The 16,518-nt window shown below is 38.0% G+C and overlaps 2 protein-coding genes across 6 annotated transcripts in view; both read left to right on the plus strand.

Moving 5' to 3' along the window:
• Rbm25 (RNA binding motif protein 25) overlaps positions 1–7,540 on the plus strand; it is a 58,681-nt gene extending 51,141 nt beyond the window's left edge. For 4 of the 5 annotated variants that reach the window (XM_021246851.2, XM_004837252.4, XM_004837251.4 and 1 more), the window contains 3 exons: positions 155–253; positions 1,605–1,652; positions 5,897–7,540. In XM_021246851.2, the coding sequence (XP_021102510.2) occupies positions 155–253; positions 1,605–1,652; positions 5,897–5,989 (240 nt within the window). In that variant the 3' untranslated portion in view covers positions 5,990–7,540. Of the gene's footprint in view, positions 1–154; positions 254–1,604; positions 1,653–2,178; positions 2,285–5,896 lie in introns of all 5 variants that reach the window. The other variant, XM_087195375.1, reaches the window with a different exon arrangement.
• Positions 7,541–15,520: 7,980 nt separating this feature from the next.
• Psen1 (presenilin 1) overlaps positions 15,521–16,518 on the plus strand; it is a 69,083-nt gene continuing 68,085 nt past the window's right edge. Inside the window, exon 1 of the mRNA XM_004837249.4 lies at positions 15,521–15,677. The gene's annotated coding sequence lies outside the window, so the exon portion shown is untranslated. The remainder of the gene's footprint in view (positions 15,678–16,518) is intronic.

Consider the following 16,518-nt stretch of genomic DNA (forward strand, 5'->3'; position numbering starts at 1 on the left):
AGCCTTCCTAGATTAGAAACAAATAATTACATTTTATACATGCCCTGTCTTCACCTTGTGAATGAACATAGTGTATTTAAGTCTTAAAAGTAGTAAGGCATTAATACTTGTAATAAAAGACTAATTCTTTAATTCATTAACTTTTGTTTTGCAGATACTGATGGAACGACGAATTAGACCATGGATTAATAAGAAAATCATAGAATACATAGGTGAAGAAGAAGCTACATTAGTTGATTTTGTTTGTTCAAAGGTTAGTCTTTTATTCCTTCTACAACCAGCATTTTTCATCATACTTTAAAATATCAGACCCTTTCTCAAATAAAACATCTTGCGGAGCCAAGTCTATGATAGTTCAGTTTCGATTAAGTGATCTATTGCTACTTTAATGAACCCATGATGGAATTGTTGGCTACTGCCAATTATGCTTGCTTGCTTGCTTGCTTGCTTGCTTTTATTTATTTTTTTTAATGCTTGTTTTTTCTATTGCTGAGAATGCCATGTCACCATCTATCTTATCTTGGTTAGAATACTGCTGAAGTACAGTCAAGGTTTTATGGAGGTAGCCAGTAGCTTGTCTCATCAAACTTCTTTGTTAGTCATTCTTTTCTTTCTTTTCTTTTTTTCTTTTTTCTTTTGGTACTGGGGATTGAACTTGGCACCTTGTGCTTGCGGTGGAACCACTGAGCTAAATCCCTGGCCCTGGCCCTCTTTTTTTTTTTAGACAGGGTCTCGCTATGTAGTTTAGGCTGGCCTTGAACTTGCTGCAGTCGTGCCTCAGCCTCCCAGTGCTGGGATTACAGGCTTGTGCCACCACACCTAACACATCTTTTGAAATAGTAAAATCGTTTCTTCCATATCGTAGTAGTGGTCAGTGTTCATTGACTGATTACTAACTTCTTGGTGGGTACTGTGTTAACATTTTGTAGAACTTGATCTTTAAACATTTGAACAAACTTGGGAAGTATAAGTCGCTAATGTTATCTTCATTTTACACATGAAGAAACTAAGGTTTAGAGAGAGATTGTGTCTTGGCCATGGTTGTATAACAAGCAGCTGGGCTCTTAATCTCCAAAGTATATCATATCCTTCCATTGTCTCCTCAAACCATAATATTTTCTTCAATAGGATGGTTCCTGTAACGAAAGCACCATGCTCTGTAAAGGTGTAACATACAAACTGCCCTTTTAATATTGTGAAAGAGTAAACTTAGCTGGGTCTGGTGGTTTGAGGCCATCTTGAGCTACTTAGCGAGACCCTGTCTCAACAACAGAAAAGAATAGGCTGCCTTCTTTACTTGTAGTTGTTTTTTTTGTTTGTTTGTTTGTACCAGGGATCAAACTCAGGACCTCTCGCTTGTGAGGCAGACTCAGTGTTACTGAGCTAAATCCCTGGCCCCACTTGTAATTGTTATAGCATTCAGAATTTTATAAGTAGGATTTGACTGTTAGAAGACAGATACTATAGTGGTTAAGATCCCAGAATAAAAAGTTTATAGTTTCCTCAGCCACAAGAAATTCCTATATTACTGAGAATTTGTACCTTAAAACTTATTCACTGTAATGCTTTTTGTTTCCTTTCAACATGATATTATTTCTTTTTAGGTTATGGCTCATAGTTCACCTCAGAGCATTTTAGATGATGTTGCCATGGTAAGTTAGCAATTCATTCTTATTTTAATTCATATCTACATGAACAAACATAGATATTAACGTAATGTTTGAATTTATTTTCTACCTGTGTTGGTTTTAGAATTTTTATAGGGCTGAATTAAAATTTAATATGTATTAAAAGAGATTAAAGGCACCCACAGCAAGATATTGTTGTGTATCATTTTAAAATTAGGGGGTTTTTTTTAGCCACCTGTACTTTCTCTCTCCCTTTGCTGTTAATTTAAATTTAAACCCTAGGGTTAGCATTTATTTATTAGTACATTTATTAAGTGCTCACTTATTAAAGCAATGTACTAGAAATGTAAAAGGTAGACGCTTTGTCCTGGCAGGGAAACAGTATACAGATACTGAAACTATAGTAGTGGTGATGAACCTTTTTGAGATGAGAGCCCAGAACACAACTAAAACCCACTTATCTCAAAGTGCCAACACTGCAATTTAACCTGAATACTAAGATTTTAGTTCGGAAAAAACAACTCACATATTAACGTCTTTTGTTTTAAAGAAAAACAACATATGTGCTGTAAGTTCATCACCACTGAACTCTAGTGTACTTGCTGTAACAAAGTCTGCTCCATTACAGAAGAGATAGAACATCTGGTGGTGTTGAGGTCAGTTAGAGTGTCACAGGTATTATCATTTAAATTGAGGCATGAAGGTTGTTTAACTATTTTATCATTTTTGATGAGCATGGGCAGTGCTTAAATGTCAGATCTCGGATTGCATTTAGTTTGGGATTAAAGCCAACAGTTGCATTTATTTAACATTGAGATTTTATGAGAAAAGGAAGAGATCCTCATTAAAAAGAGAAAATAATACCAAAATAAAACTCATGGTTTCACTGAACTCTAAGGACTGGAATTCCAGTGAAGTTATGGGAGATATGGAGAGTCTGTGGTCAGAAAGTAGAATGTTAAAGTGTAAGAATATAAGTGATATAAGTGGTAGATGAGTTCAGATGATGATAGGGTACAAAATATGGTCAGTGAAAATTCCTGGGGGCCAAGTATGATGGCAAATTCCTGTAATCCCAGCCTCTGAGAGGCTGAGTCATGAGGATTGCAAGATTGAGCCCAACCTAGGTAATTTAATGACTTGGCAACACCCTCTCTCAAAATAAAAATTTAAAAAAGACTAGAGATAGAGCTCAGTGCAAAGGTCCTCCCAAGTGCTGGGATTGTAGGAGTGTGCCACCACTCAGCTAAGAGGAACTTTCTGAGAAAGCTCCAGGAATGTCAGGAGTCCTAGGGGACAGACAAGGGTTTTCATTAAAGTAAAATATGAAAAATATGATTTAAAGTTAAGGATGGTTAGTATGACATGGAATAGGAATCCAAAGGGCAGAGTGACAATGCAACAATGGGCCATGTTGTGTGTGTGTGGGGGGGGATAAGCATCAAACATGATACAATAAATGACTGGGGATGCTTGGATTTTTTTTTTTTTTTTTTTTTTTTTTTTTTGCTTGGAGTTTGACTGATAGCAGATATGTCAGAAAGGCAGACATAGTGGGGTTTCTTTTTTTATTTGGAGACAAGTGTCTTGCTGTATAGTTCAGGCTGGTCTTGAACTCAGTGTGTAGCCTATGCTGGCCTCCGGCTATGCTTTTGCTTCAGCCTCCCAAGTGCTGGGATTACGGGCATGCATGACCACACCCAACTCATAGTGGGGTTCTTAGCCAAAAGTAGTTTTGAGGTCAAGATGCTTTGTGTCCACGTAGTCTGTGATGTCTAAAGTGAGGTAACAATTTGTTTTCTTCTGCCTGGCCAGCTCAATACTGTTGTTCAGAGTTCCTAATAACACCTGTGAAAACTTTGTTGCTTCCATGGTGTTTAGACTTAGAGGAAAGGAGAAATGTGACTAGCCTCTGTCCTTGGGGTGAAGTGGTGGATTCTGAACTTCTTGAGTTTTAAATGTTATGCTTGGGATAGAGAAAACGGTGTTGCATGTAGGCCTGGGTGAAGGAATTTTTAAAAAGTCAATGTTCTACCTGGGTATAGTGGCACACTCCTGCAGTCGCACCTACTTAGAAGACTGAGATAGGAGGATCATAAATTCTAGGCCAGGCTTGGGCAACTTAATGAGACCCTATCTCAAAATACAAAAAGGGCTAGAGAGATGCTCAATGATTAGAGTGCCCTGGTTCAGTTCCCCATGCAGGAGGTGTGGTCAGTGTTCTAGCTTGGGGTTATGGTAGAGTTGTAGTCACAGTGAAGATTTCATGTGTCAGTGTTCAGTTTGTTTGGACCTGTGGAAATATTTTTATTTTTGTAGTATAATTACTTTGATGATACTGTTTCTGAGTATTTTCTGGTTCATTGTTCATGAGAATGGGAGGAAACCATTGAAACTTGGTAGTCAGTTCTTTTAAAAGCTCAAAGCTCATGAGTCCCCTAAATATTCTTGAGAGACTTTACAGCTCAAGTAGTACTTTACCCCTAATCATTTTTTTCTTTCAAACTACAGCTTTACTCACTTCACATAAATTAATGAACTTTGGCTTAGTTTTGTATTTATGAAATATGACTTTCATATGAATTATTGTTAGAATATAGTTCTCACAATAAAGTCAAGTCTGACTCATAAAAGTATGGTTAAAAGGTTTTTGTTACCCGAGTTCGATCCCTGGTACCAAAAATAAATAAATAAAAATTTTTTGGTTTTAGGCCAGGAATTTAGCTCAGTGGTTCTGCCACCTGCCTCGCAAGTGCAGGGTCCCAAGTTCGATCCCCAGTACAAAAAAAAAAGTTTTTTGTTTTTGTTTGAGGGGGGAGATAGGGTCTCGAGATGTAGTTCAGACTGGCCTTGAACTCACTATGTAGCCCAGGCTAGCCTTGAACTCTCAGCGATCCTCCTGCCTTAGCCTCCTGAGTGCTGGGATTACAGACTTCCACCACCATGCCTAGCTGGGTAAAAGTTTTTAAGTTGTCATCATTGAGAAGTTGTATGAAATTTCTCAGAAGAGTAAAAATTTGTCTTCTTTGAGAATCTGAGCACTAATTGTGTTTAAGCATTAATTATGTAACAAACACTCTTCAAAGCATTTAGTACTTGTTAACTCATTAATCCTCATCGTAGTGCTTACTATTGTGATGTAGTTACATGTCCTCCATTTTACAGAGGAAGGAACTGAGGTTAAGTATAACCCAGGCAAAGACACATGCCTAGTAGGTGGTAGAAGTGGAATTTGATCCTATGTAGTCTGACTAGAGATCCAGTTCTCTAAAGAAATTTCCTCTCCTACACTGTCTCTGGGAAGACCTTGGCAACTCTCTATACAGACACTGATATACGGGCCTGGGATTTAGCTCAGTGGTTTCACCACCTGCTGCGCAAGCCCAAAGACCCGAGTTCCATCCCCGGTACCAAAAAAAAAAAAGAACAGACACTGATATTCTCAAACTCTTGTCACCTACCTCTTAGAAGGCAGCAAGATTATCCATTTGTCCTCACAGCAACACTGGAGTCAAGGGCCAAATGTGTGTGCGGACTTAGGATAGGAGATGTGGGAACATGAGGCATCTAACCGAAGTAGATAGGAAAATAATTTGATTTATTTGTGGATGGAAAAAGATGTTTTTCAGTAGTCTTTGTCGCCACTGTGGTGATGATGGTGTTCATTTAAGTAGTTTACTGTATTATAGAGACTGAATTAAATGCTCTCTGTATATTCTCATTTAATTTTTAATTGAGTGTCATAATAAGCACATATTAAATGTTAGGTAAAATTGTAATGTTTGGAGGTAATAAATGATATTTTCTGTGTTATGTAGTTATATTTAGTTCTTCCTAAATTAACTATGGTCTCTAGGACAAGTATTTGCTTTCTCTAGTTGTTGTTTTGCCAGACATCTCTTTAAAGTTAGGATAAAGATTTGAGAGCCAGGGATTTAGCTCAGTGGTTTTGCCACCTGCTGCGCAAACACAAGGACCCAAGTTCGATCCCCGGTACCAAAAAAAAAAAAAAGAGAGAGAGATAAAGATTTGATCAAACAGTAATGTGGTGTTAATGTTTAGTAAGCTAGTGAATTTTGCTGAATGAATTTTGGGGGGAGTCAGTTTACATGTACTGTTTAATACATTTCTCACACTAACAGATTTCCTTTTAAGTCATCTCACTGAAATTAAGTGCTTGTGTTGGATAAAAACCTTTTTTTTAATCTAAGTTGTTGGAAGATCCTGATGATTACTTACTTTACTTACTTTATTTTTTTCTCTTACAGGTACTTGATGAAGAAGCAGAAGTTTTTATAGTAAAAATGTGGAGATTATTGATATATGAAACAGAAGCCAAGAAAATTGGTCTTGTGAAGTAAAACTCTTTTTACACTTAGGATTCCATTTCATTTATCTTATTTCTCATCCTTTAAAGGATTTTGAATTTTTCTTTGTCTTCAAAGACATTTGTGAGATCTGTAATTTTTTTTAATGTAGAAAATGTGAATTTTTTTTTTTTGGTCCTCTAATTTGTTAATGACTTATGTACTCCCTTGGTTGTAAAGTCACCTGAATCCTTGGTTCTCTTTATACTCACCAGGTACAAATTACTGGTATGTTTTATAAGCTGCAGCTACTGTACACAGCCTATCTAATATAATCTTGTTCTGCTGATTTGTTCCTTGTAAATATTAAAATGACTCCCCAATTCTTTTGCAGAATTTCACTTAATATTGACTTGTACTGTATAAGAAACAACATGAATGATTTTAGTTGAAAGAATACCATTCATATCTATTACCACTTCTGCCCCCTTGGATCAGAAATGGCAAGGCGTCATGAGGCATGGAAGTTAAAATTAGAATGCAAAAATTAGCAGACAATCTGTTCCTATAGTGTGTATCTGTATGAATGTGTTTGTGTGAATGTATGTATAAAACTATTCCCTAATTTACTTACCGAAGCATAAAGAAAAATGATACTGTATGAATCCAAATGTCTGGTATAATTAGGTTATTAGTTTCCCAGAGCATGGCATTCTTCTGTGGTGAGCAACAGTCTCTAAATAGGGCTTTCCTAGTTGATAGCTGGCTGTTTCTGCTTCCCTTTTAATGGAGAGTAGATCATGGTGACATTACCCTCCACAGTGACCTATTTTCATTGCTCAGAAATGTTCTGGAAAGTTTAGTTTTGCACTAGCTGGCCCTTAGTTTTCAAAAATCTTCATTCCAAAAGCAAAGTGAAAACTAAGAACCTTTAAAAACAAATGGGGCTAGTAATGTAGCTTAGTGGTAGGGCTCATGCTTTGCATGCTGGAGGCTCCCTAGGTTTTATTCACCAGCACCAAAAATTTAAAAATAAAGACAAAAGATAAAATTAGGCAAGTTAACAAGGCTAGACGAGTTTGACAAAACAGAATTCAGTGTGGCAATTTACAAAGTTTACATCTTATTTCCAGAGATAAATTCATTCAAGGCAGTAAGACCAGACCAACCACTAATTTTTACCTATTCTCATTAAAGTTTATTCCTGGGGCCAGGGATTTAGCTCAGTGGCACTGCGCCTGCCTTGCAAGTGCAAGGCCTGGAGTTTGATCCGCGGCACCAGAAAAAAATCAATAGTTTATTCTGATGCTATGTTTAGAGATATACCTGTGGGTTTTTTAAATTGTGGGTCAGAGTTTCAGCAGGGAGCAAAATTTGCCTGCAAATGTAACAAGTTTTAAACAGTTTTTAACACAATTTAAGTGCAGTAATTTCCCTATTTATTTCAAAAGAAGATAAAGTTTGGTCTGTTAGAAAAGCTTAATTGTGAGATTGAGTTAACTAGATTTTTTTACTTAAGACATTTGAAAACACTGTATTTAACACCGAACCATGGTATGGTTCCATTATGTAAATATTTCACATATTAAAAATGTATATATTTGATCTTGGGAGACTCATTCTTTCAGAGTCTTGTAAATAAATGGTATCACTTTGTAATTGTTCAGTGCATACTAGAGAACTTAGCCTGGAAATATGGGCTGAATGTTTTAGTGGACTTGATTTTTTATGACTTGGTATGAGAAGGTCAAAGAGGCCATTTATCTTATGTTGGGTGAATCTACTGTACATCTGTGAAAATATGTAGTGTTAAAATATTCAAAATTTTGATACCAAAAGAATATTTGAGAAAGATGTCCTTTGACATTTGAGCATTTGCTTACTGCCCTTAGATTCAGCCCCTTTCCAGACTGAGACTTTTGTTCAAGCAGTTTATTTTGGCCTCTTGTCTTAACACACTGTAGAGTTGCTACTTCTGAGGTATTTTAGGTTGTTTTTATTTAGTCAGTATTAGCTTAAAGGTTTAGTCACATAGATTTAATTTATCTTACTGGTGTCTTTTCCTGCTCTTTTATCTATGCTTATCTTAAAGGGCCTCTCTAAAAACTAGGGATGTCACCTAAAATCCGTAGGAATTAGATACCTTTTATACTGCAAAACACCTCCAGTGAGGTTTATGGTAGGAACTCAAAATTCATAAATCAACATTTCTTTAGCAGAGCAGAAATGGTCATGGTAAGTTTATTAAAAACCACAAAATTAATAGCATAATGGTAGTTCAAATCAAGTTTTACCACTAAGCTTCATATAAAATCTTGTTTTCTGTTTCTTGTCTTTGACAATTGGATATAAAGAATTGGACATGTATAAAGTGACATATTCTAATGTCTGGGAAAATAGACCTAAAATATTTCTGTTAAATTGCTGGAACTTTCTTTACCATAAGTATATACATTAATTTCAGCTTGGAAACCTATGTTAATTCATACTGTCCATTGAAGTTGTTATGAACGTCTTAATATTCTTGATCAGGCAGTTAGAACACTAAATTGTTTTTTTCTCATTTGGCCCTAAAAATTATTTAGGTATATACATCTGTTGACAAGGGAGGAATAGTAAGTGAAAAGTTTTGAGGTAGCTTTTCTAGAACTTTAATGTATACTTCAGTCACCTGGACTCTGATTAAGTGGCTGGGCCTGGTATTTTCCAGCTCCCTGGTAGTCAGGGGGCCAGCTGGTTCGCACTTTACCCAGTATTATTTTATCCTAACAGACAACACAAATGCAACTTATTTTTCTTTTTATGTATATTTTAAAGAAAACCTTCTGAAGCAAATATTACATACTTGAATCTACTTATGGACATAAAATCAGACTGATGCCTGAGAACAACTTTTTATTCCAGGGTTTATCCTAACCAGTCCCTGAAAATGTTGTCTTTAGAGGATTTTTTTCATAGTGCTTCCTTGTAAAGCTGTAGTAGTATACATTGCTGTTTAAACTATTAATCAAGCATCAATACTAGCTCTGGTGGACAAATTGAAAAAATTTGTGGGCTTAACAGCCAAGTTGTATTAAACGCTATCATTTTTTTCTTTTGACTGTATGAAAGAAAAATTTAAAGCATAAATGTAAGCATATATAAGTCATGTTTGCCCAACTCTTGCTAATAAGTTCTATGAATATCCTCAGTTAATACCCTACAACTGATGAAAGATTTTAATGTTAAAATGGTTTCAGGTTTTTCTGGGTTATATTTCAGCTTTCTGTTAACCGTATGAAGTTGAGAAGTAGCTTTGCTCAACAATAGAAGATGAAATTGATTTTTGAATATCACTGGGAATAGTATAAGAAGTCCCAAACAGGCAAAAAGAGAAAACCAAAAAAACCCCACCAGTCTGGGTGTCAGGGAGATTCATATGAAACCCAAGAACTATAAATACTACATTCATACTATAGACCAAACTGAGCTTACAGTTTTTGGATAAGCTGGTAGATTTTTTGGGAAATGTGATTATTGTAAATTGAAATATTTATGTTCAATGATTTGCATTTCATTTTATTACTTGAGTCACAGAAGCCAAATTAGGAATGGCAGTCTAAAACGCCCAGGAAAAGGTGGTAATTTCTATAAACAAAAATGAATAAAATTTCTTTTCAAGCCATGTTGTTTGAGTTAAATGACACCCTAGAGTTTGTGTATTCTGCTACATTGTGTATTAGATTGATTTTTTTTTATTCTCGTACACAAAATGATACTGAATTATTAACCCATTTATGGTGAAGGTTGCAATTTTTTGGATTTTTACATGAAATTCATATCACCTAGAAAAACTCAAGGAATAAGAATTTGAAGAGAAGGAATTTTGCTGTGTTCTATTGTTATGGGCATTCCAGAAATAGAGGGCTATGAATTGAAAGATTAAACAACCAGCCAACCAACCACCACCCCCATTTTGGAGTATATTTAGTCTTTGAAACTCATAAGTGCATCATTGCCTTAAATAGCCTTACCATGATTTAACCCATTAAAAATGCTCTTACACTTAGATATTGTTATATATTCTTTTCAGTGAACATTTACTTTACATTACAGTACTTATGTGCCATTTGTGTTATAAGCTAAGTAGAGATGACACGTGAGATTCTTGTAGTTGATTATTTAATGATTGCCAATAAAACAAGGAGTACTGAAGCCACTGGTACCTGTGTGTGTAAAGTGGCCTATGAAGGGCCGGGGATTTAGCTCAGTGGTTTCACCGCCTTCTGCGCAAGCTCAAGGACCCGAGTTTGATCCCTGGTACCCAAAAAAAAAAGTAGCCTATGAATTTTGGGATTTGATCCACTAACTCTAGGGTCCAGGGGAAGGGGCCAATAGAAATATTTTCAGCAGATGTATATAGAAGGGACCTGAGAAAATACCTGGTCCATTCTCCCCGATGGAGTAACTACAAAATTCCCTACAGATGGTTATCTAGAGGCCTGTAACTGGAATTCTAATTTGTGGAATAACTTTTATCAAGTAGTATTCACTAAATGACAAATACTGTAGTTTCGTAATGAAAATTTCAAGTTCGGTTCCTTTACTCACACCAGTGGTACTTCAAGTATTCAAAAGTCATGTTGAGGCTGGGGATTTAGCTTAGTGGTTCCAGCGCCTGCCTCGAAAACGCAAGGTCCTGGAGTTTGATCCCCGGTACCAAAAAAAAGTCATGTTGACTAAAAAATATCCAATCTTAGGTTGCACCATCTGCATAGTATGTGCTCAAATGCCATATAGCTAGTGACTACCAAAGAAAAAATTAGTGAACACTTTATAATGTAGAGTCCAAAAACTCTGAAGGTTCATTATTTTCCTGTCAATTTTACTGCTTTGGTAAATGAACCCAGGTGAAGAGACTTGATTGCCCCTGTGGGTGGAAAACTGGATACTGAAATTTTTAAAAGTATGTTATTGAGATAAGTTTCTAAATAAGGGGGTCCATGTTCTTGTAAAGAAGGAAATTAGAGTAAAACAGTGACATTCAAAACCTAATGCTACAAAAACAAGATGATTAAGAAAGCAGTCCTCAGTATTAAGCAAGTCTCAATCTAAGGTAACCAGTGCTTGCAATGAATTGTAATGATGTCAGAGCTAAAAAAAAAAAAAGGATGTGCCCAAGCCTTGAACCCTGTGAAAATAAATTGTATATTCCTAGTGGATTACTTTGCTCTGGAAGTGTAAATGGATTGTATTATCTTGAAATCACTGGTGTAAAGACCTGGCCTTTGTTTTTTGCACTTTGGAGGGGGGGTACTAGGGATCAAACTCGGGTCCTTGCACTTGCGAGGCAGGCGGCAGAACCACTGAGCTAAGTCCCCGGCCCCTGGCCTTGTTTTCTGATTGACTAGGTTCTAGGTCCTGACTTAGGTAGTGAGAGATACAGCTTTCCGTCTCCTATCATGCTGGGTTTTTTTTTTTCCTCTTTACAGCCCTAGTAATAGGTTTGTTTAATTCTAAGATGCCATCATAGTGAACAACCTTAACTTTTATGCTACATAATTATATTCAATGCTTTATGTATTTTTGTTTATAATTACACAGTAATTATAAATGTTTAGTACCAAACTGATGACAAACACTATTTTGTTGAAAAGATCTTGCATATAAAAGAAAAATCTGGGGCTGGGGATTTAGCCCATTGGTTCCAGTGCCTGCCTTGCCAAGCACAAGGTCCCAAGTTCAATCCCCAGTACTAAAAAAAAAAAAATCTGTAAAACCCAAGGCACTAGGCCACAACCAATATCAGAATTTTATGAAAACAACTTATAATGGGGGAAAAAATGGGATCTCATTTCAAAACAGCATACTTGGAAGAATCTGAAAATAATATTGTAACTCAAAATCTTCAAGACAGGAAATAAAAGTACATATATATCTTTAAATTTTTTCATAATTGAAATTCCTCTTTATATGTACAAAAATGAAATCAGGAAACACTAAAAATAGGGTTCTCCTTTTTTTCTTTTAATAACTAATTCCAATAACCTGAACAGAAACTTTCAAATTTTTCTTTTGGTAAAATTACATTCTTGAATTAAAAATTGACTGGAATATTAATAAAATATCTCATCAATTTCAAAATTATGTAAATAAGCAGGGTTTTTTTTGGTACCAGGGATCGAACTCAGGTCCTTGCACTTGCGCAGCAGGCAGCGAAACCACTGAGCTAAATCCCTGGCCCTAATAAGCAATTTTAATAAGTCATTGTTTCTTGAAATCACTTCTGCATCAGCATAAAATGTACTGCTATTCTGAAGTTCATGCTCTTGAGTTAGAGGTTCTTTCAGGTCCAAAACTTGGAATTTTTACTTTCTAAAATTTTGATACAGGGCCACTATGTAGACCAGGCAGGCCTTAAATTTGGGAAACTGGAGGTGATCCTTCTGCTGGAGCCTGCTGGGTGCTGGAGTTACGTGTGTGTCACCATGCAGAGCTTTTATTTCATCTTTCACCATATTGCTGGGTTTTGCCTTAATTTATTTTGGTTAGTTTTCTCTGTACCTGCTCCCAAGTTTGGGACACTTCTGAGTAAAATGTAAAATGTAACACTGCAGAGAATCTGGTACTTAAGAGCTATCTGGTCATTCTCTTTCAAGCACACTAGCTTTTACTTCAGGGCTGCAGTAGGTATTGAAAAAAAATAACACTGAATGACTAAGTCATTTCCCCCCTTTCCCCTTATCTAGTAAATAACTCTCAAGCTTCACAAAAACTTAAGAAAGTTTATCAGGCATGTTCTTTGCAGTTCTAGCTCTCCAGTTTATCACAACCTATTGTAAACTTCTCCCTTCTGAAAGTAAAGAGATACTCCATGCATCCAATCAGGAAAGACTTCCTTTACCCTATTCTTTTTTGTGAGTTCTGTAGTTTCCTAACCCTTACTCAGATACTGTCTTTTCCTTCCTTGTGTTTGGAATATGTTTTAAAGAGCAGCACAAAAACTTACATTGGATCTTTTCTCCTTTCTGCTACACTGAGATGCCAGAATGAGCATCTTATGTAGCCTCCAGCCTCAACTCTTAACGTGCTCTGTTTTGTACATCACCATCCCACTGATGTCTACTGACTAGTGACAGCCTGAATGAGACTGGCCTTGTAAGAGGCTACACACTAGTTCATTTCAAGAATACTGACATTTGCTGTCTGCCTGTAAGTCTTAACCAGTGTCTGGGATTTTAACTTGCCTCATTTTAGTCTCTGTCTTCGTCTTTCCTAAATTTTTTTTTTTAAGCTGTTTCTTGCCTTGGTACATCTTGGCTGTTTGTACTGCTAAAATGATGAAGGAATGTAGAAAACTGGAAAATATTATCTGTAATCCAGTTACTCAAACTTACTTGAGATCAAACTCAGGACCTTGAACTTGGCAGGCAGGTGCTGTGCCACTGAGCTAAATCCCCAGCCCCACTTTGCTTTTTTTTTTTTTTTTTTTTTAATCTTAACACCTCTTTTCAAGAATGTTTGACAAATCACAACATATGATTGTCCAAGGTGTCCATGAACTCTTATGACCTGGAAGAGACTCCAGTGAGCTGGAAAGATGACACAGAGAACAAGTCGATTGGTCCTTATTGGCAGGAATTTAGATAAGGACATCCTCAAACAACAATTTATAGCTACTGTAACAGAAACAGAAAAGCAGCAGACAGCACATTTCAAAGAAGATCAAATTTGTCTATAACGCATTTATCAAAGGATTGGATAATAAAAAGTTTCCTACTGGATATATTTCAACCAATATTCTTTCATGATTTCTGTTTTGAATTCCAGTGTATTTAAAGATGGTATTTATTTTATACAATACATAAAACAGTAAGTCTATATTGTAAAACATTTGATATTCATAAAATACAACTTAAAAGAATGTTTGACATTAAGTTTAAGTACAACCATGTTTTTACATTTTACAGAAAAATTTCTCTTGCACATAATGAACACTTAATAACATTAAATAGGTGAATTATAATGAGACATTTAGCTTTCCAATTTTTGCCATGCCAATACTCTGGATATCTTTACACAAAAATTGTTGTACTGTTTCTACGAATAGTTTACAGCCTTTTTTTTGGTACCAGAGATCGAACTCAGGACCTTGCACTTGCAAGGCAGGCGCCAGAACCACTGAGCTAAATCCCCGGCCTTTTTTTTTTTTTTTTAAAGACAGGGTCTCCCTGTCCAGTCCAATCTAGCCTTGAACTCAGAATCCTGCCTCAGCTTCCCTAGCCTAGGATTATGGGCTTGTGTCACCATGCCTGGCTCAGTTTACGGCATTTTAAGGTATTAACATTGCAATAAAACAGACTCTACCAGTTCCCAAATAGATGGGTTTTGGCCTATGCTTGTTGAACAAATCTGTGAATTGTTCTATGTGCTAGGCACTGTTCTCCGCACTTGTGATATATAAACGAGCAAAGAAAACACCTTACTCAAAAGTTAAGGGGGGATGAGGTTTGGGGGTTTTTGTTCGTTTTTTGAGACAGGGTCTCGATGTAGTTTTCAGCTGGCGTTGAACTCTACCGTAGCCCAGGCTGGCCTAGAACTCGCTGGAATCCTGCCTCCTAAGGGCTGGGATTACAGGTGTGTGCCACCATGCCCAGCCATGAATTTCTAAAAAATAGGTTTTTTGTTTTAGTTGTTCACCCCTCACCCCCAGTTTATCTTTTCCACTTTAAGGAAAGGCTTACTTAAGTATGAAGCTATCAAGTGTAAAAGCTATTGAAATCTGTTGTTACAGCATTGGAAGTAGGCTCTAGTGCAGGGCAGGAAGAGAGGGCTTGGGGATTGGTGTTCTGGAATGTGAAAGGGATAGCCTGGGTAAGTAAAAAATGTTAGAAAAATGTAATTTGGCCAGATGCGATCATTTTGTTTTTTCTGATTACCCATGAATTTGAACACCTCCATTTGTTTTAACCCTTGTGTAATATGGTATTAGTTCTTTGTTTTCTTTTAGCTTTCAGATGAATGTGTGGCAAGCTGCTTAATGAATTATTTGTAGGTAGTGCCTTTACAACTGGATAAAAGATGGCAGATACAGAAATGAACAACCCATCGTGAACCAAGTGTTGTTAGGTTTGGGAATTAAGAAAATGACACATTTTCAGGCTTTCAGAAGTTTACCATCTAGGAAGACTGATTCCCACACGTGGAGCCCAAGAATCCAGGAAGCTGGCGTAGACACAGTTTTTCAAGTTCCATCAGAAGTTTTGATTCTTGGGGGTGGGGGAGAGCACATTTACAATTTTAACTAGCATTCTTGTGATTCACACTGTAAGAAACTACAAATAGGTGCTACAGCGAAATGAGGGATATTAGATTTAAGGTATCATCACTCGCTGGTTGGGAGAAGCGAGCACTGGGTTTCGCTCTGGGCTCCACCGTGACCTCAGATGCTTGACAGCTCCAGATCCACGCCCGCAAACTGAACCGTTTGCTCCACACGCTCCGGGCGCTCGGGGTTATCTGGAGCTGAGGGATTTTCCCCACCTCACGGTGGGGGAAAGGCGCGCGAGGCCGGAAGCACTTCCGTCCGGTCCCGGGTGGGCCACCAACGGCGCCAGAGCCGGAAATGACGACACCGATGAGGCTCCTAGGGCGGGGCCTGGGACGGGTAGCTTTGGGGGCTGGGATTTTTACCTCGGAAACAAAACAGAGGATACTGGGGAAGGGACTTTCTCTGAGCGGGCGCCGGCGGGGAGAAGAGAAGGTGCGTGACCGAGAGTCTGGGGAGAAAGGAAGGTGTCCCTGCTCCGGTGTGGGCACTGGCAGCCGCAGGCAGGGCCTGGCCCTTTGTCGCCTCTGGCCGGACCCGGTGTTCTCGAAAATGAGGGGCGGGGCGCGGCCGGTGAAGACCGAGGAACCCCGCGTGGGAAACGAGGAGGGGTGGCGAGTTTCTCGGGCCCAGATTTGGCCCGCGGTCAGGTTGAAAACAGTCCCCTCGGAGCTATGGTCGGGAAATACTGGCTTCCCGGAGGCTTCTCAGGGCGCAGGTGCTGGGGCGGGACTGACTGTCTTGACTGGAGTGGAGCGAGAGAGAGGAAGTGACCTGAGCCGGGTCTGCCTGAGCAACTGGTGCAACGCCGCGGCTCGTGCCCTAGTGTGTCCTTGTCCAGTAGTGAGTGGCACTCGGGTAACTTCCCTCATGTCTTACATGCCACGCGGAAAAAGCATCTAGTGCCTCTTCCTTGATCCGGGCCGTCGCGATGTATGCGTGGCCGGTGCATGCCTGTGTTTTCAGTATTTGCTTTTTCTTCCTCTCGTCCTTTTCAAATGTGTGGCACTGTTGTGGCCAGAGTTTTGTTTTGGGCATATCAGTCTGGTAGCAGAGTCAGGAATAGATACGAGAATTGAGGTGAGTTTTGCATAATTCAGGTGAGATATAATGAGAGTTTGGTCTGGGGTGTTGGCAGAGGCATAGGTAGAGAAATGTGAGCAGGACACAGCAACCAAATGAAGAACAAAGAGTCAAATGAGAATTTAAGTTTAGAGAATGGAAGACACTATCTCAGAAACAAGTTAGAAGGGAAGAAGTAAAGAGGAAGTGCTTT

This window comes from Heterocephalus glaber, unplaced genomic scaffold, assembly GCF_053883595.1.
Source record: "Heterocephalus glaber isolate CG9 unplaced genomic scaffold, H.glaber_assembly_v1.0 deba00001608, whole genome shotgun sequence".
In the NCBI taxonomy this organism is placed as follows: domain Eukaryota; kingdom Metazoa; phylum Chordata; class Mammalia; order Rodentia; family Bathyergidae; genus Heterocephalus; species Heterocephalus glaber.